Source organism: Parasteatoda tepidariorum, chromosome 9 (assembly GCF_982258835.1).
Source record: "Parasteatoda tepidariorum strain Cologne lab strain chromosome 9, Ptep-v5.0, whole genome shotgun sequence".
Classification (NCBI taxonomy): Eukaryota; Metazoa; Arthropoda; class Arachnida; order Araneae; family Theridiidae; genus Parasteatoda; species Parasteatoda tepidariorum.
The window spans coordinates 77,929,593-77,949,605 of NC_141763.1; the positions used below are offsets into that span (position 1 = coordinate 77,929,593).

General features: G+C 29.5%; 1 protein-coding gene and 1 long non-coding RNA gene across 8 annotated transcripts in view; one reads left to right on the plus strand and one right to left on the minus strand.

Moving 5' to 3' along the window:
- The window catches only part of LOC107447883 (testican-3-like), a 45,861-nt gene extending 36,719 nt beyond the window's left edge, over positions 1-9,142 (minus strand). The window contains exons 1-3 of one of the 2 annotated variants that reach the window (XM_087152196.1): positions 9,004-9,142; positions 6,536-6,639; positions 4,459-4,677 (exon numbers count right to left, since the gene is read on the minus strand). In XM_087152196.1, the coding sequence (XP_087008322.1) occupies positions 4,535-4,677; positions 6,536-6,632 (240 nt within the window). In that variant the 5' untranslated portion in view covers positions 6,633-6,639; positions 9,004-9,142 and the 3' untranslated portion in view covers positions 4,459-4,534. Of the gene's footprint in view, positions 1-4,458; positions 4,678-6,535; positions 6,640-9,003 lie in introns of those variants that run through there. The other variant, XM_087152195.1, reaches the window with a different exon arrangement.
- LOC107438049 (uncharacterized) overlaps positions 1-18,390 on the plus strand; it is a 58,004-nt gene extending 39,614 nt beyond the window's left edge. For 3 of the 6 annotated variants that reach the window (XR_015429362.1, XR_015429365.1, XR_015429361.1), the window contains exons 2-3: positions 16,304-16,407; positions 18,167-18,390. This is a non-coding gene — a long non-coding RNA (uncharacterized LOC107438049). Of the gene's footprint in view, positions 1-11,079; positions 11,279-11,740; positions 12,014-16,303; positions 16,408-18,166 lie in introns of those variants that run through there. The other 3 variants (XR_001583322.4, XR_015429363.1, XR_015429364.1) reach the window with 3 other exon arrangements.
- Positions 18,391-20,013: the final 1,623 nt, after the last annotated feature.

The window sequence follows — 20,013 nt, forward strand, 5'->3', positions numbered from 1 at the left end:
GAACCTCAAAGGGTAAAATAACCATCAAATTTACCAGTGTCAATTTTTTTTTGTTTCATGAAAATAAAATTAAAAAACACCGAATATGACGACAATACGCATAGTTCAATGGAACATGCTGTCCCCTTTTTTCTGGAAGATCCGACCTTTCAAATTTTCTTCAAGTTCAATGTTTACCCAAATCTAGTAGGATATGGGGCGATGGTAGTTTTTCTCTGTGGTGAAAACCAAAAAAATAAATACTTATGCATCTTGTCGAATCTAGGATCTTCCAGCACATTATTGTTGAGAATAGGGACTGTTTTCCTCCTTTTGGGGAATACAGCCCCTAATCCAACAAAACAATTTCCCCTAATAACACTGAAGTCTTAAACTTCAGATTAAAGACCAAGTGTCAAACTTTTTATTATCTCATTGAAATAAAAATACTGAAGTCTTAAACTTCAGATTAAAGACCATTGTGTCAAAAATTTTTTTACATTTTATATTGAAAATTTTTTTGATAAAAAGTGTCAATTTGTATTTTTATATCTCATATCACTTGCATTTTCATATTTTTGTATCTTTCTTGTTATTGAATATGAATATTTACATCTTTTAGGAAATTTTTATAGATTTTCTTGTCTTAAGTGAAAAGTTTATTTTAATTGTGTTAGTATGAGGAATAACTTTATTTACTGTGATTATAAAGAAGGACTGAAAAAACTTAATCACAAAAAATTTTTGAAAGTGGAGATCTAACACTTCATTTCGATAGTAGCGCTACTTCAAATTTTTTTTTCTTCCTCTAACACTGTATGAAAATTTTTTTTACATAGTGAGCAAATGTGTTTTTTTTTCATTATAATTCATGTTACTTTATATCTTGTTGATATTACAAATATTAGTATTAAATTTTTTAATTGTGTCATCATAAGGAAAGTTTTGCAAAGGGATAATTTTAAAATTTTTTAGATATTAGTCAAAATTTTTCGGCGAGGGGGGATGTAACATAAAAAGCTTTTATTAATCTTTTTATGTTAGTTTCTTTGCTATGAAACAACTCCTACTTTATTCCTAATTAATTATTCTATTCCAAATTCTTTCTCACACTTTTAAAAGCCACATCCTGCTCTTAAATCTATTTTTGGCTCAACTATGCATTTAATTAAGAGCAGGACATATCTCCCTATGCTCTGTGTGGGAAACGCTAGATTTCTTTCATAAACTAATAGTAATCCTTATCACTTCCCTTTTCCTCTCAAATATAACAAAATAGAGGGAAATTCCTTTGCTACTTTCCCTAAGATAAAAACTTAAGCACACAGTTTTTGAGTGCGATTTTGAGCTCCGCCTTTGCTAGAAAATGTCTTAAATATACTACGTGAAGTTAATAAAATATTTTTTGCCTTCCAACTGCTATCTGCGTGGCCTAACATCACTCACCATGACTGCTACCCTTTCATATATATATATATATATATCCTATAAGATCAACAATGATTTGAGTTAGGCTCTACCACGCGTGCTTCGGATGCGGAGATTAATCTCCGGCTAATGCCCTATAGCAGGGATGGCGAACCAATGGCACGCGTGCCATTCATGGCACGAGACACAATATTTTGGACACGCCACCGATCACAATTGTAATCACACTATGAATTGTCATTGCACGAATGTAATTGTGTAATATTTGTAATTTAATTATTACGCATATGTAACAATTAAATTAAAATTCACAAAAGCAAAACAAAATAATAAGCAATTATTAATAAAAAAATTAACAATTAATGTTAAGAAAACAATTAATAACCATAAAAAACAAGCTAACAATAAATAACTAATAAAAAAAATTAACAGTCCTGCTCAAACTAACATCTTACAACCTAATATAAGTTATTTGTCATCTAATCTGCAAAAGCAGAAGTCACACTGATGTTACTTAACGCGTATAACTGAGACATGGCGCAATGTATTTATTTTCAAAGTAAATAAAGAGTTTTGAGTTGATAGTATTTAGTATTATTATTTTCCCAATAATCACGGAGTCAAAATTATTTGACGGCACGTCTATGACCTCATTAAACAATTTTTTAGAGCAAATGGCACGTTGGTGTATAAAGGTTCGCCACCCCTGCCCTATAGTAATGTGTTAAATAATATTGCTTCCTCACTTTAGATACGTTTATAATATTGTTTGTATTGAAATTGCTTTATATAAGTTTATAATGTTGATATTAAGTTCCTCTGACATTTTACAATCCTATCATATTCTCTCTATGTGATGTTGGTGCAGAAAAGTTGCCAACTAATCTCCAGGAAAACGACTTTAATTGCATAGCAATTATCGGAGGTTGGCGAGTGGCAGCGAGCAGGGGGCGGAGCCCTCTAGTATATATATATATATATATATATATATATATATATATATATATATATATATATATATATATTGTTTATAATGTTGATTTCCTCTGACATTTTACAATCCTATCATATTCTCTCTATGTGATGTTGGTGCAGAAAAGATATATATATATATATATATATATATATATATATATATATATCTTTTCTGCACCAACATCACATAGAGAGAATATGATAGGATTGTAAAATGTCAGAGGAAATCAACATTATAAACTTATATAAAGCAATTTCAATACAAACAATATTATAAACGTATATAAAGTGAGGAAGCAATATTATTTAGCACATTACTATAGGGCAGGGGTCCCCAACCCTATGCCCGCGGGCACCATGGCGCCCGTCGATCGATCTAGGTGCGCCCGCTGCTTGTGCCCAACGATAAAGTATTTCAGTTTTACATTTTCCCAATAAATGCTATGCAAATTTTATGCTATGCAAATGCATATTGAGGTACTCTGGTTCAGTAATGGCAAAGTACTTGATAGATTTCTACATTTAATTGGAGAAATAAAAAATAATCTTGCAGCCAAAAATCAAACATTTTTGTAACTGAGAGATCCTCTTTGGCTAGCAGATTTGTCTTTCATAATGGACATAATGGAAAAAACTAAATAATTTATACTTGGAGCTGCAGGAAAAAGACAAACATAAAGCAAAAATGATAAAGGCTATAAACTCGTTCAGAGCTAAGCTAGTTTTGTGGATATCACATTTGAAAATGAAGTCTCTTGTGCATTTTCCAAACATGAAAAAAATGTTAGGTGACAGTGAAATTGACTTATTAACATTTGTCATCAACCACCAATTGTTTAAAGATCAATTTAAAAAGATCTTTCAACAATTTAATATCATCGAGCCTTTGATAACTTTTTTGTTAATCCTTTTACCAACCAAATAAACGTTACTGTAATAGCAACATACGTTTCAGAATTCCTTCGAGTAAAGCGAGAAGAATCGAAGATAGAAATTCTGGAATATGATTGAAGGAATAAATTCCATTCTTAAAAATAGCATTATATTCTCCCAATTATCTAGCGCTGGCCAGCGAAATGCCATGCGCGCCTAACACCACATTGACTGTATTTTATAAATAATTTTTATATTTCATATGCTTTGAAAGCAATTAAGTAATATTTATTTTACACAAGAAAATTAATACTAATTATATTCATATGTTAAATTAATTTTTAAAATTAAATTTTTTTGTGCACTATATGTAGTGTGTAATATTACCTATGTCTACCAACTATAAATTTATCTTGAAAAAATAAATGGTGCCCGCCATTCGACCAATATTCTGGTATTTGCTCTTAGGTACAAAAAGGTTGGGGACTACTGCTATAGGGCATTAGCCGGCGATTAATCTCCGTATCCGAAGCACGCGTGGTAGAGCCTAACTCAAATCATTGTTGATCTTATAGGATGCCGGACGCTCCCTATATGGTGCTTTATCTTCCCCCACCCAGTGATTTAAATTTTAAGCTAAAAACAATTAAAACCTGATGAGAAAAAAACTTTACAAAAATTACAAACAAATTAAAACATGTAATATTAATAAGTTGATTCTAAGTAATATTTCAAAAGCAAATACCATTGCAAGTAATTGCTCATTTAACTTCAATACTGTCAACTGACGAAATATTTTAGTTTCAATCAGAAGTATTCGTAAGTACACCAAAGTAATAGTTTTCATTTAAACGTCTTGACTTTTTAACGTTTCTTCGCCGCGCATTCCGCCGTCGCGTATTGATAGCACTACGATTATTTTTCAGTTGTCATGTTGTTCAGTTGTTTTCAGACATGTTTCGTCCAGTCTTTCTCCTTTAGGATTTACACAATAACAATTTACTGTTTATCTTTCTTTTCAGTTTCCATGTTCATTGGGGTATGGTTTAAGAGATATTTACCTAGATAGATATACTGTTAAATATAGAATTTTAGTTTATTACGTAGAGGAAATTTCTATTTGTAAATATTCACAAATAAATTAGGACTATAGTAAAATGTTGACACAAAATGTATGTGTCTATTCGACAGTAACAAAGTATATTCATAATGAAATTTCAATATTTATTTTTCGCCTGGTTAGAAAAAATCACAGTACATTATGCATAAATAAAATAATTTAACTGCAAGGGCACTTTTTGTCCACTCTATTTCCGTTGGGATCTACACAGTAGCAATTTCCAAAGCTTCCATATTGCTGAGGAGCGTATGTACCATCTGCGCTACACGAAGGAACAGGATAGTCTTGAACACCCTGTTTAACTGAAATGTATAAAAAGTAAAGTTATGTCTAGATATTAAAAAGAAAAAAGAAAGTCCTTAAAAATGGATGAAGAATCTACAGTTCATAAAATAAAGAAGATATCACCCTGAACACCTTTTGTTTTAATGAACGGATTTTCACGGACTAAATACGATCTGAAATATGCTAATTAATTAGGATTTGCAATTAAATTAATAATACGTTAAAGAATCAAACACAAAAATGTACAGTCTCTGAATAAATATACTGTTTTTACCCTATAATATGAATTTTTGACTTTTTGAATTGGAGAAGGGGGGAGGAACTGCAATCTAGAAAGTAAGGTTCTGATAGTTCACTAAAATAACGACAGTTCAGTTAAAAATAGAACATACAGGGTGTAAAAAAATTTGGAAATGATCAAATATCTCGAGAAATATACATCGGACTGAAAAAATGAAAATAACTGCATTTCAGGGCTCGAAAAACCGTCCGTCCTCGGCGGTCAAAAATTCCCCGCGGACAACAAATTTCTCGATTCCGATGTCCGCGGGGACGGCCATTTTCCCGTTAATGGTCGTGATACGCTTTTAATTTTTGTTATCTTACTAGAGTCTAGCGCTCACTTCTAAAATGACCCTCTAATCTAGAAATACAGCAACATGCTGCGCATGGTGGAATTGATGTTTTCTCCGTCTGGGAGTACTGCAGCGGTAGAAAAAGGCTTTTCAGCAATGAACTTGCAAAAAAACACCTTTCGTACTGGTCTTAAACAAGAAGCGTTAAATGCAATTATGAACATCTACCTACATGGAAAACCCCCTTCAGATTTCTGTGCAGAAACCTCTGTAATTCATTGGCTTGATTGTGGAACTGGCAAACTTAATGCTTAATTCATTTAAAAAAGGCAGTACCCTCGGATAAATTGACATTCCATATAACTTGACCTTTGTTATTTAAATTATTTCATAAAAGAAATAAATTTTTTCATAAAAGAAATACTTGGTTGTACTATTAGTAGCCTAGTATTTCTTTTATTACTGTATTAATCCTAGTATTTGTAATCCTACTAACTACTAATTCATTGTGCAATTTACATAAATGTTAGTAATAAATAAGATAAAATTATATTTATATTTATTTAGAAGCTACAGGTTAGTTTCAAAGGAGGACGGGTACATTGTTGGACAAGTCGTTCACGGGGACGGGTAAAATTTCTGAGTTTCTTCAAGAATTGCTGCATTTCATATTTTTTTAAAAGCTATCCAAATGATATCAAACTCGATCTTTCAGTCCCATTCCCCTGGGACAGGAGGGGATTTTTAATTACGAACCCCTATTTTTTATTGCAAATTTAAATTCTCCAGGAAAGATACCTTTTAAAAATTATTGAATGTGTCTAGTTTCACTTTTTGATTACGATGAATATTTTATGAGATAATTCACAGCTTCCAAATTTTTTTGCTCTCCGTATGTGCTTTGGTAACCTTTTTAATTGTTAAGTTTTAAAAATACGAAACACAGGTGTTCTAGTATTTTCAAAAAATACATTTCTCGGAAGAAAACAAGTACCAGTAAATACTATCAATAGATATTTACAAAATCCTTCAGATTTAGAGGATTTAATAAATTGTTGGATAATTTCCAAAATATTTAGAAAATTTATTTCATAAGCAAATGTGTGGAAAGTTGTAAATGAATAATCTTGATTAATAAATATTAAAATAGAATATATCTAAAAATACAAGAAATGGAGTTTAAATTTTCATTCACAGCACAAGGCTATAGTATTAAATTTTATTTTGAATTCCTTATTATCTATAGAAAAATTTTACAAAAAAAAAAAATTCCCTTCAACTTCAAAATAATATTACTTACCCATTTTTTGAGCTTCTTCCAGTTCATCTTTACAACTGTCGGCTTTCAAAACAGCAAACAAGCAAGTAATTAGTACAAGGAGTCCGTAAAACTTCATTTTTCCTCTAAAATAAATAGAACACTAATTAGCCTAACTACTAAAATAAAACTTTTTTATAAGAAATATTTTTGAAGGCAAAAGAATAAAATAATTCAGAAGTCTCCCTTAGCATCTCTCTTTAGATTTTCGATTGCATTTTAAATTTTAGTTATTTCGATTTAGTTTGCTTTTAACATATTTTTGATGGTAGAGAATCGTTCTTCTATCTATTATGAAGCATATACGGTTTTTACCCCTTATCGGGACTGGCTGAAGAAAAAAGAAGGGCTTCCCAACACATGCACGCTCCACGTTTATACTACTAAAGAGTACGTATTCGTACTAATACGAAATATATTAAGCGAGTACCGTATTGAGATTGATCACTAGAATTAGAAAAGTTTGTTTCATATGTGATACTTTGATCCGTTAATATCCGCGTGATCACGTTCCTGAAGGGGTTAAAAGTGAATAGCTTTAAAAAATCATGTATGGCTTTAAAAAAATGTTTTTCTTTTTAATTTTGATTTTGGCAGAGAATTGTTCTTTAGTCTATTATGCACTATATAACTTCAAAAATACATGGCTTTAAAAACGTTTATGTATGGCTTTAGTAATAGCTTTAAAAAATAGTTTTTTTTTTTTTTTTTTTTTTTTTTTTTTTTTTTTTTTTGAATTTGGTTGCGTTTTTAATTTCAGTTATCACGATTTAATTTGTTTATAATAAATTTTTGATTTCTCTAGTTCCTTATGATTTTTTTCTTCCTTTCAAAGATTAAAAGCAATCATTTGGATTAGATTTAGGTGATATATACTGTGTTTTTGTCTGTCTGAATTAAATTTTCTTTCATATATATTTTTTTTTAAATTTTAGAACTAATGAGAATCAATTTTAAAAAAATTAATATTATTAGACAAACGCTAAGTAACCATTCAGAAAAGGCTAACGGCGATACCGGATCAGTGTAATTATGTTAGGAAGCAAAAATCTTGATAAATTCTAGAATAACATTTATTGTATACTTTGTCCAATGTGATTGAGGTATAACCATATAACTAACAAATTACGACACAAATTATTTAACAAATTCGCGCGTAGAATATGTGTACATTGCGCAGAAAAAAAAATGGATTATCATGAAAAACCTTTGATCTAATGATCGTATCTTCACGTTTTAGGACTCAATCTTAATGGTTCGAAAGGGTGAACTCAAATATGCCAATGCTGGTTAACGCCAATATGTTAATTAATTAGAGCAGATGACATTTGAAGTTACGAAATCAGACACAAAAGCGTACTTTCTCTGAATAAACATAGCTTTTTTTCAACGGTTTCGGATTTGGGAGTAGCAGCAAACAGGGAAATATAAAAATATAAATAGTTAAAAAACTAGTAGATTTAAAAAAAGTTGCATAAGTTAAGGAAATAGTATATTTAAAATTTGATTTCTCGGTAACTATTCAACAGATTTCACGTAAAATTGTATATTTTAAAATGATTTAAAAATTGTACATCAAAATTGTTTCGACTATTAATAAATAAAATAATAATAAAAAAAAATTTGTCAAAATTTATTTTGTCCATGGAATTTTCTTTGAATAAACGAATTTTAGAATTGTGTGCAAATTTTTTTTTAATTCGTTTAAAAAGTTTTCGAGATTTGACGAAATACGCAAAAGGTAAAATTAACATTAATGGGTCCAAACTTAGGATTGCTCTCCAGACCAAACTATGGGAACCATATTTCCCAAATTTTTATTTATTTATTTATTTATTTATTTGAGATTTATTTATTTATTGAGATTGAGATTAAAATTGCGATAAATTCTAGTATAGAATAATCATTAATACAAAAAAAAAAAAAACGTTTTTAAAGACACTTTAAATACTAAACTTACACAAAAATATTTCAGACACACTTTTTAATGTATGTACTAACTAAGAGTTAAACACATGATTCTAACAAGATGGGTTTTTTCATTCTTATTGTAATTTATATGAAGTCATAAAGCAAGTATCCAAAAGAGATGGATACGTAAGACATCGTTTAAGCACGTGTACATTACAAGTAGTAAAACTTTTATCCTCTCTTATCTAATTGTCAGAAAAGTGCACTAAATTATAACTAAATGCTTAAAATTGCTCAAAGTAACTGGTTAAAGTTAAATGTTACATAGTTTTTTATGTCAACACTGAAAGCATTAGCATATTCCCAAATTTTGTAGGCGTTATAATTTTCCTTTCTAACTTTTTTTTATTACTGAAGTTTTAAATTATATGATTGCGCCTGCGAGAAGCCAAATTTAAGGTATCCCCTCATTGTTTTATTGTTTTCAGCAGAGTACGTTACAAAATCACTATTCAAAAAAGCTTGAATATGAAACTTACTCAATTTTGGTTTCAAAAGTTTCCAAGTATTCCAGCTACTGATTCTTTTGTACGTATAAAAGATAAGTTAAGGGTATATATATGAAGAAAATTCATCTAATTTTTTAAGTTTATTTACGTAAAGCAAGCAAAATTCTGTTTAATCAGATGCTTATCACAAATTCTAAAACGCTTTCAATTCAATATATCACATGACTTCAATAAATAAGCAATAAAATTGAATTGGTAGAGGTACATTAAATTTTTTTATCACGAATCACTTCAATATTTTGTAATAAGTTTAGAATAAAAAGTTTTAATATATAGAATTTTTAGATGAAAATATATTTAATTATAATTTCCCGTTAAAATATGATCCAAGCAAACTTTATTTTTATTTGTGAATAATTTTAAAATTTAATACAGCATATCTATATAAATTTAATTTTTTACTTATCGAATAATAACAACAAATAGTATAAAACTAATATATATATATATATATATATATATATATATATATGTATGTATGTATAATAACAGGGCTACATCCCTGTTATCATTGTTGTATTCATCTTTAATAATGCAGTCACCAGGCAGAATACTTTATCAATAGCTTTATTTAAAATAGTTCACATCCGCACTCCACAAGGGAGGGGGTGGACAAGACTTCTGACAATTCCGGAACAACTTATGAGGATCACAACATGATGAAGAGGACACGCAAAAACTAGTGTTCCTACGTTTTATACAAAGATAGATTGGGGTAAAAAGGCACAGTCTTGTAACCTTACTCATCAGCGAAAATCATTTAATGCTTCCTAATATGGAAGTGAAAGAGGGTACGATTCTAAAAATAACTCCTCCTTTGAAATATAAATCTAATTATAATTCAGTGGTATGTTTTCAGCCTTGACTTCCCAAAATAGAATATCTCTACTCTTACTCTTTAACAAAGACATTTTAAGAAATCGAAAAGAGTTTCAATTATACAAAAGTATTTATAATTTTTGTATTATATATATATATATATATATATATATATTTTTAATTATGTACTTTTTCTTCCTTGAGTAATAATGAAATTAAATATTCTCTATGGTACGTAAATTTTTATTATTTTTTAAGGAAATTTTTCTTATCAAATTTGTAAAATCCGAGATATTTAATTATCCGGGACAAGACATTTCCTTACCATCCCTCTAAATCGTGAGTACTGTATTATAAATAGTCATTTATAATTTTATGATTTATATTCTTATGATATTTATAATATGTATTCAGAGGTATTTGATCTTCGGAAAGAAATTTATATGACGCAAATGATTTATGATAAGTGAATTTTTTTTATAATAATAGTGAAAAAAAGCACTCTCATTAATATTTCATTTCCTTAATTTATTCATTAAATTTTAATTAATTTTCTGCACAACACTTCATTCATGACATAGTTTTTTTTTTAAAGAAATATATCCTTTAATTAATTCCTTGTATTTTTTTAAAGTTACCAAAAATTCTTTTAGCTAATCTTCGATTCGCTTTATTTACATTCAATTAAAATATTTGTTTGAATAAGATTTAGAGAGTAAAAAGTTTTTACGTGATAAAATGATTTGACATTAAGAACAAAACCAAGACTTCTAAAACGGAAAATTCCAGAACACTTTAAGTTTACTTTGCCTTTGGTATGGATCAAAATGCTTTCAACGGATAGAACTGCAGGTAGTTTGAATCGAAAGGAAATAAAAAATACATATAACTCACGAATTTGAACATTTCGGGAATTATTTAATGAATGAAAATCGCATTTAAAAAGTTTCAAAATGTTCGCAATGAGACGTAAACTAACAACCGATCTAGTACATCAGTTCGCTATTATTTGATCACTATTCGAAAGCTTTATCATCCACACTCATGTTAAATTTTTTTAAAAAAGCACACGTGCATTAAAAAACAAAACAATACTCTACTTTCCCTGATTAAAATGCAAAGGAAAAAACAAAGGAAGTGAAATTCCTTTTCCAAAGGAAGTGAAGTTCCGTTTTCAAAGGAAGTGATTTACATAGCCGTTTATCAGAAATTTTATGATTAAAAGCAGCAATTATGGGAGGAAAAAGTTATAGCCTGTCACGTGAATTTGCTGTAACAATCTTACTGTTAAAAATTGTGAATTTCTTTATAATAGTAAGATCAAGTGGTCTGTTCAGACTTTGTTAAAAACCTGCTCATTTTCTGAATCTGAAATTGCCATTGAATCGGGTTCTTACTGCCAAGCTCTGTATTTGTGAAAATAAAGGTATTACTTTTTTCTTTAAAAAAATATTTTTTTTTAAAAATTATAGTTTTAAAATAACAAATCAAAAATGTAATTGATTCCTTTTTCAAAAAAAATTTTTTGTAGGAGCTATTTTTAATAGTAAAGTAATTATTAAGAGTCAATTTTTAAGATAAAATAAATTACGAAGGGTCTGTTTTTGTGGAAAATGTATGGTGAAGTTCCATGTTTGTCTGGTTGAAACTATTTCGAAGTTTAAAATATTCCATCAAGATTTAAAACTTTGCAACATTTAAAATTCTTATGAATGCAATTAATAATTAAAGATTCAAATTTTATTATAATTATTCTGTTACAACTTTTAGGACAGTCACGAGTTGAAAATGACCGGTTATGCATGTTGACGGGAAATGGCAATTAAAGATTTATTTCCTGTTTTTTTGCTTTTAAAAGCTTTTAATTCTCAACTGCTTTTATTCACCTGTTATTTTTCGTATGATTCATAGTTAAACGTTTTAGGTATCTTAAACCAAGTAAAATTATTATTTTATTACTAATTTATTGAAGTTGCGAAACATAGCTGTCTGAAAGTTTTTAGATTTCATAATAAGCATCTGCTTATTTGCTGTAAATAAATTAACTTCATTCTTCATGCATAAATTATCTTCGTTTAAATATGTTTAAATTATGCTTCATACATAAAGAAACAGTAGTTAGAAATTAGAATTTTTGGATAACTTTAGGAAGTTATAGTGAGTAAGTTTCTTATTTAAGCTACATTATTTTGAATTTTAAAAAAATCTTTTTCTGAAAGTATTTCTTAGTTTAGTTACTTTTGAAAGCAAATGTTCGTAATTTTTTAAACTGGTAGATTTGTTAACATTATAACTCTTTATGTTCTGAAATTTTAGAATACAGACATTTCACTTATACTATCAATTTAAAAATTTAGTGAAAAGAAGTTTTGGGCTTTAATTTCGATAAAATTGAGACTTCTTGGGGAAAGATGCTTATTTTAATCCAGCAGAACTTTTATTTAAATTGTATCATCTTTAAAATTCCGCCTATCTCAGCGAATGAACATACGTAGTGACAGTTTTTAAATATTTTCCGAATCAAAGAAGTTTTTAAATACCTCTGACAACAAAGCTGTTTTGCAACAACAATAGAAGGCATATGTTTTGGCGCCGTGTTAGAAGTCAAGAATGCTGTAACGTATTAAGTTATATCAGGGGTTTCCAACTTACATGAGGCCGGGGGCCGCAATTAAAAAGACCAGTCAAATGGCGGGCAGCAACTTTATCAAAATTTTATATAGGACTCTTTTACGCTTGAAGGAACATTAAATATACCCGTCAGATTTTTATCAAGTTGTACAAAACAAAAGTATTGAATTACAAATTAAAATAAGAAGTAGATTTTTAGAAACATTTAATTGCATGTTAAAAAATTCTGGCTACAATAACTTTCATGTGCACCTATGTATTAAACAATCAATCTACAACAGATATCAAATTTTAAGATATAAAACTTGAAAGTATTTGAAACCTATATAAATTTTCTAAGAAAATTTTCCTTAAAAAATGACAACCAATATATTTTGGTTCGCGGGCCACAAAAAAAGGCTAGGTTTCGCGGGCAGCCAGTTGGTAACCACTGAGCTATATTAAGAAACAGTTCTTTGTTTTAAAAAAAATTTCACAACAACAAATACAGTACGAAATTAAATTATCCGTTACGGGTTAGTAATAATCTTGTAATAAAATATAGGAAAACTCGTACCGGATGATTATAAACTTCAAATTCCAAAAAACAAAACTATTCTGTAAAGAATCAACAACTCTCTGTTGCTCTATAAATTGGGTATACTATAGCCTACGTCACAGGTTGTGTTATTCCTACTAAATTTAACCCATGAACGGCATTTTCTGCGAGCCTAACTTCAAGTCACAAATAAACAAGCGAAGTGTTTGATCGTTTAAATAGCTGCTCGCCAGATTTTATTGCATTATAAAGAAAAGTAATTGATATTCGATTTTTGATTAATAATTGATTTATGTGGATAGTGGCATTTATGTGGATAGTGGCATAGAATTTAGCATTGCGTCATGGTAAATGTTATTCCTACTAAGTGGAAGTAGTTGTGTTTTTTTTATATTATACCCAATTGTCTCACGCTTTTACTTTTAATTTATCTCTTTATGTGTTTATTTTATTTTATTCATGCTTTTGCTAGCCTGATAATTTTTAATATTTTCATACCTAATAACTCCTCTCCCCTTGGAAGAACTTCTCCAGAGAAAACAAGGGAAAAGTTATTTAAGAACTTATTTGAGTATTTCTTTAAACTTTAGGTTGAAACCAATGCATTATGTTACAATCAAAACATTTCACTTTTAAAACTAAATTCTCTAATTGTCAAATTAAATGCAGCATACAATTTTTACATTAGAAGCTATGTACAATATTTAACATTTTGAAACTTTACTAAATTATTTTTAGACTCTTGCAGTAAACATTAGTAGACAATTCTCTTGTAACGAAATTTAGCTTTCGAACTAAAATATTCTAAATAATTAGAATGTAAATAAATACCATAATTTAACTTCACATAAAATAAATACAGAGAAATATTACTCTTTACATATATACAACACTATATGAAGACTGAAGTCAACTGGATCTTTTTTTATCAAAATGCTTATTTTTATCTTGATGTCACTAGTTGTAAAATCAGACAAAATACTCAGCACTAGAAGGCTTCGCCCCCTGCTCGCTTGCGCTCGCCAAACCAAAATTTCGGTATATTTCAGTTTGGTCGTAAGAATTTATAAGATAGCATTTTAGTATATGAAAATCCAATCATTAGATAAAGATGCTCCGTTAGTTGTAAATCTTCACTTTTATATTCGTAAAATATATAGGGGAGAGTCGGGTAGCCCCGCCCAGCTGGTACCCCAGCCCACAGTCAATTTCATATGTATAGAATATTTTTTCAAGTCAATGGGCCATCGGACATTAATTGTTATATTAAAAAAAGATTATTTTTAAAGTTTCAAGTATTATGCAGCTGTTAACATGGTAAACAATAGTTTTGAAAATATGTTGAATGCAGTAGTCATGAAATTAAGAAAAATTGGTTGAATGCCTCGATTAAACTTCATTTTAATATTAAAAAAATAATTTTTTCTATACATACAGCATTAAAGTATGTAATCTTAAGTTAAATTTGCACGAAGAAAGAAGTTTATATGTGAAAAATTGTTCGAGTAATTACAAATTTACAAAAAAATTGGATTTCGGGTAGCCTCGCTCGCATGAATGTCGGGTATCACCGCCCAATTTTATTTCGTCGATAAATGTACGGTTGCAAAGATTATTATTTTATTGCTTCAAATTTGAATGTTACATGCATTTTTAACAACAAATATTGTTGTTATTAAATGATAGAATTCACTAAAAGCATATAAATATGTAGTAAATAAAATAATTTTGTGATAAAAATGATAAATGAGGTTTATATATTGTCAATACATTGGTCACTTTCATTTACACCTGAAAAAACAGTCAAAAAACATAATTTTTGTAACTGGGCGGGGCTACCCGACACATTTTGAAAAGAGCTGAGAAACATGTTTAAATTTCCATTTTTTAAAGTTTAACTATTCTTTTTTTGGTTTATTCTTTTTGCATTATTTAATTAGATGGTAAAACAATAGAAACATACAAAAATATTGATTATTGCTCAATATTATACGGAAATATAAGCAATACTCCTTAAGTGTCCTCCCCTGTATGAAATTGAACTGAAAACAATAATCAACTATGTGCTCTTGATAGTTTTTACGAATCTATATTAAAAAAGTTACTGCCGCCGTCACCGCTGTTTTAAGAAATTTTCGCCAATCTCAATGCCATTACTCAAAAATATCAGTGAAAAACTTTCAGCAACTAATGTAAGCATATTGAGCACGATATCATATTGTTAATTTTAGTTAGATGCTAAGTGCATTAATTAATAAAAAATTTATCACTTTTAATATAAATCTGAAAATATATTTGAACTTGACGAAACCTGTAATCCATAAAAGCGTGAACATTGCTTATACTTTATGGCAATATAATTATAAGCTACACTTTTTTGCAAAAGTACACTTATACATCAAACTGTTCCTTAGATGTTTTTTAGACTATTACCTTACAAGTTTCAGGAATTTCTACTCAGAGCTTGACTAAGGCAGGGTCATACAGGGCAGTTGCCCTTGGCCCCCACGTCAAAGGGAGCCCTCAAATCGAATTAAAAGTTTATTTTACGTTTCTTTCTTTAATGAAGTTTTTTTTAAACAAACTATCAGTACAGAGAAAAATCCGTCAGTTTTATGTTAGCTTCTTCATTAATCTAATCTTTATTTCGTAAATCAGCGTCTTTCTGGGGCGGAATCAGCTAAATTTTCACAATTACGATGGACAAATTGGGCCAATCAAAATCATGTATTTTTACATAGCTCGAAATGCGATATGCTTACAAAAATACAGGCTTCTGCTGGCTTAATTGAGCCAACGTAATTGCGAAAATTTAGCTGAATTCAGCCGAAATGCCAGCAGGAATATGAATTTTTTACAGCTAGATGACAAAGTCAGCAATCAGAAAGCTGCATTTGGCATGATGGACATAGAATTGACAGAAAATTAATAAAATAGACAGAACGATATTTCATCTGACCATTGGAGGTGGGGAGGACTTTATATCTATTTTAGATTCTATTCAATTTTCCTGTTATCTATAATGAGGTGAAAAATTTAAATACCTCCTTAGAGTTCGGTTCTTCATAACTGAAGTAATGAAGCAGAGAGGGGGGCTGCCAAAGTTTTTCCCCCGCCCCTGTTTTCACTGGAAAATACTCGTTGAACAATTCTAAAGTGTGGTTATTATGCTGATCCAAAGCCCTTCATCTTTAGAAAACTAGGGATCATTTTTCTTATAATCTTATTACAGAATGATTTGTCTTGAAATAAATATGTTATATGGCCTTCGTATCGCTTTAGGAAGAAAATGAAGTGTTTTGGATTTCTTGTGTTGATGGCTTGCCTTTTCGCTGTTCTGAATGCCGACAGTTGCGGTGAACGCTATGAACGAGCACAAGCAATGCGTAAGATAATGTTATTTTGTTATATATGTACATTACTAAGTATGGGTTTTCTCATATACGTTATTAATCAAATATGTTCCATTTCTACAGATTTGTAAAAGAAAAAAGTTTATTTCTTGCATTTTGACTTGAAATTTGTTTTTTGCTTAAATTGTTGACAGGGGTCTGTCCAGACATTTTCTGAAAGGTCCGTTTTTGTAAAATTGTGAAAAAATTACTCGTAATTTGTGAATATAAAATAAACGTTAAGTCACATTCTTTCAACCAGGGTCCGCTTTTGTGAATTTGTGCAAATAGGGTCCGTTATTGCAGAAAAACTTTTTCAAGGAGTTTTTAAATTGTAAAGACATACAAGATTATGCTCAACACTCTAAAATTATAATTAACAAAATTAAATTTTAAGAAATAAACAGCAATTGCAGCAACTAAATTAGCGATGCAACATATAAATATTTGGTACTTAGCCTATACTGCGGAAAGCAGAATATTCATTTCGGACGAATAAAGGAAGAAGCGTCTGTCGAAGACAAAATTTAGTTAGTTTACATCTGTCTTTCTTCCCCCGCCCCTCCTGGGAAGGGTTTATTTGATTAACAAAACTATAATGAAGATTAACAAATTTGTGAAGGGTCCGATTAAAAGATAAATTATTTCGTGAAGGGTCCGTTTTTAAGTTAAAATATTTTGTGAAGGGTCCGTTTTTATGAAAAGATATTTTGTGAAGGGTCCGTTAACGGACCCAAATTTCTTCTAAACAGACCTGGTTTCGTTTTGATTGCGAGCCCAAGTTAAAATTCCAGAAAATTTCCTGAGTTTAAAAAAAAAGCAGTTTAAATTGTAAAATTAGAAGAAAAAAAATTTAAACAAGGTTTTTTTCCTTTTTCTCAATATTTTTTAGTTTACTTAAACTGTATTTTAAATTTTACACATACCTATACCATTTAAACATGCCTATGATGACCTGGAGAAGTAATTAAAATTTACAAATATGTCTTTCTTTCTTCAGTTTATGATTATAACAACTATTTACTGATAAAAAATTAATATTAATCATGAATATAAGCTTTAAGTATCTCTCTGGCTCTCCCTTACAAACAAATAAAATAAACTTTGTTTCTAAGTTCCACCTTTGAAAATTTGATTTCTGGAAACTTCTGTGATTAATGATTTTTTGAAACGTCTGGACCTTCGATTTCCGGAAACTTCCGGATCACTGTTAGCGAAAATTCTGGAAATCCGGATTTTTCCGGAGCACAATCAGCCATGTATAAACTTTAGATAAAAATTTTGAAGTACTTTAACAAATCTTCATTTGTTGTCGTCGTAGGCAATTAAGGTAAGAGATGCGATTGTTCTTGTTTTCCAGCGGCTCCATCTATGACCAAGAATTCTACTTCTGCCACATCCATACGCCACACCCGTTTATAGGACGGACCTATTCATAATCTATTTATTCATCCACAGAATTGAACCTTTAAAGGAAAAATTTGTGGATCATTCCTTGAAAGAAAAACCTTTCAAAATATTTTTTTCTGATTAAGGTTCTTCAACATTGTTTTAATGTTTTATTAGATTGATTTGTTGTCAATGTTCCATTAAAAGCTACACTAAAGGGCTATTGGTGACGATCAGAGGAATTATTTTTGGAAATTTCAATTAACCTGCAGCACTATTTAGGAATAAATTTATATAAATGCTTTGGTTACGTTCCTTTTCTTTTATTAAGATTTTGTCGTAACGTTCTTTCTTTTTTTTCCAGTCGAACAACATGTTGCAGACGTTCCTGTTCCTAATTGTAACGCAGATGGTACATACGCTCCACGGCAATATGGCAGTTTTGGAAATTGTTACTGCGTTGATCTAGAAGGAAACAGAGTGAACCAAAAGTGCCCATGTGAATAAAATGCCTGTTTTATTCCCTATGTTCTGGAAATTTATATAAATTTTGCTCAAAATAAACAAAGACGTACATTTTTGCCTTAACATTTGGTTATGTTCTTGTCTTTTCAAATAAATGCAATTTTTGTTAATGAAAATACCATATTTTAAAAACTGACGTCGTGATTTTTGAATAAAATATTGTAATTGAAATTTATGACTATCATTATATAGGATGAGTCGGAACAAGACGATAAACCTTCACTGGGTACGGCAATATTCATCATAGAATATAAGACTAAAACGGCAAACGGCAATAATAAAACGATAAAACGGCAATATTCGTCATAGAATATAAGATTAGAACAGAAGCAGAGAGAATTTAAAAAGTATACCTTTAAGGTACAGAAATATAAAAGGTATTTTGAAAATTAGAACAAGAAAATAAATTTACTTACCTAAAATTAAATAGCATCTTCGTCAGAAATAACACTTTTAATAAGATTATTTTTTAATTTCTCTCTATTAAAAAAAAATATGAAAGACATAATAGCAAGTAAAAATTAACTATTCAACAAAATATAAAGTCGAGGCGAGAACATAATACTTTTATTTAGAAAAGTTGTTCCATCATATCGTCTTAACAACCAGAAATTCACATCGCTTTCTTTTTAAAATAAAACGATACAAATTTCAGCTTATAGCTCGCACACGATTAAATAATAAATAACTCGCTCATCAAATCATGCTTGAGCGAAAACAACTAAAGCATTGCTTAAATATCTGCCACACAAGTTCGATTTAACGCAAGGCAAGTAGGGGAGAGGGGGGCACATGTGAACAATTTTTTTTATTTCTTCATTTTTCAAAAAATATCATAAATTTTTCACAGTAAAGAAGTTCATATGTTTAAGTAGTCTTTTCTTCGTCTTATGGAATTTTTTGAGATTTTTTAATAAAATATTCTTTTACTTTATGATATTTTAAAAAAATGACTTCAATTGTTCACATGTGCCCCTATTAGGGGCACATGTGAACATGCCTGGGGCACATATGAACAAGATTAAAAACACAAAGCAATCATCATATTTCAAGGGAAAAAAATCTTTAATATGGCAGATATAGATACGTATTATACTGAAGGGGTTGTAGCTTACTATGCGAATTTAAACTGTACAACAGTACTGTCAATAAGAAAATAATTTTTCAGCTGTACAATAATTTTTTCACTGTTGGGTTTTTCGCAACTTCATGTTCCTCAGGAGTTGTAATGGGCCTTTTTCTTTCCTCTCTGATACTCTTTCATGCTTTTTTTTTCATTTTTCTATCTTTTCATCTGTAGTTTAGCAATTCTATCTTTCTCAGGTGTATCAGTTAATATGCGTGATGCGTGATGCGCGATCAACCATTTAATAAAAAAAAATTTTTTTAAAGAAAAAAATAATAAATTAATTATGGAAAATTAAATAATAATAATTTTAAATGCATACATATTTTTTAAACTTATAATATCATGAGGATAATAATCTTAATACTATGTAGGGGCACATGTGAACTGTTCACATCTGCCCCAGATGATTTGTTCACAAGTGCCCCATCATCCTTCTTAAACCTTACTTGAAAAATAAAGAACTTTTAATTGAGTAAAAAAAAAATTTATTGTCATAAACTTACCTGAATGTTCATATAATGGTCTGCAATAGTTAATTTCAGTTTATTAGTTGATTT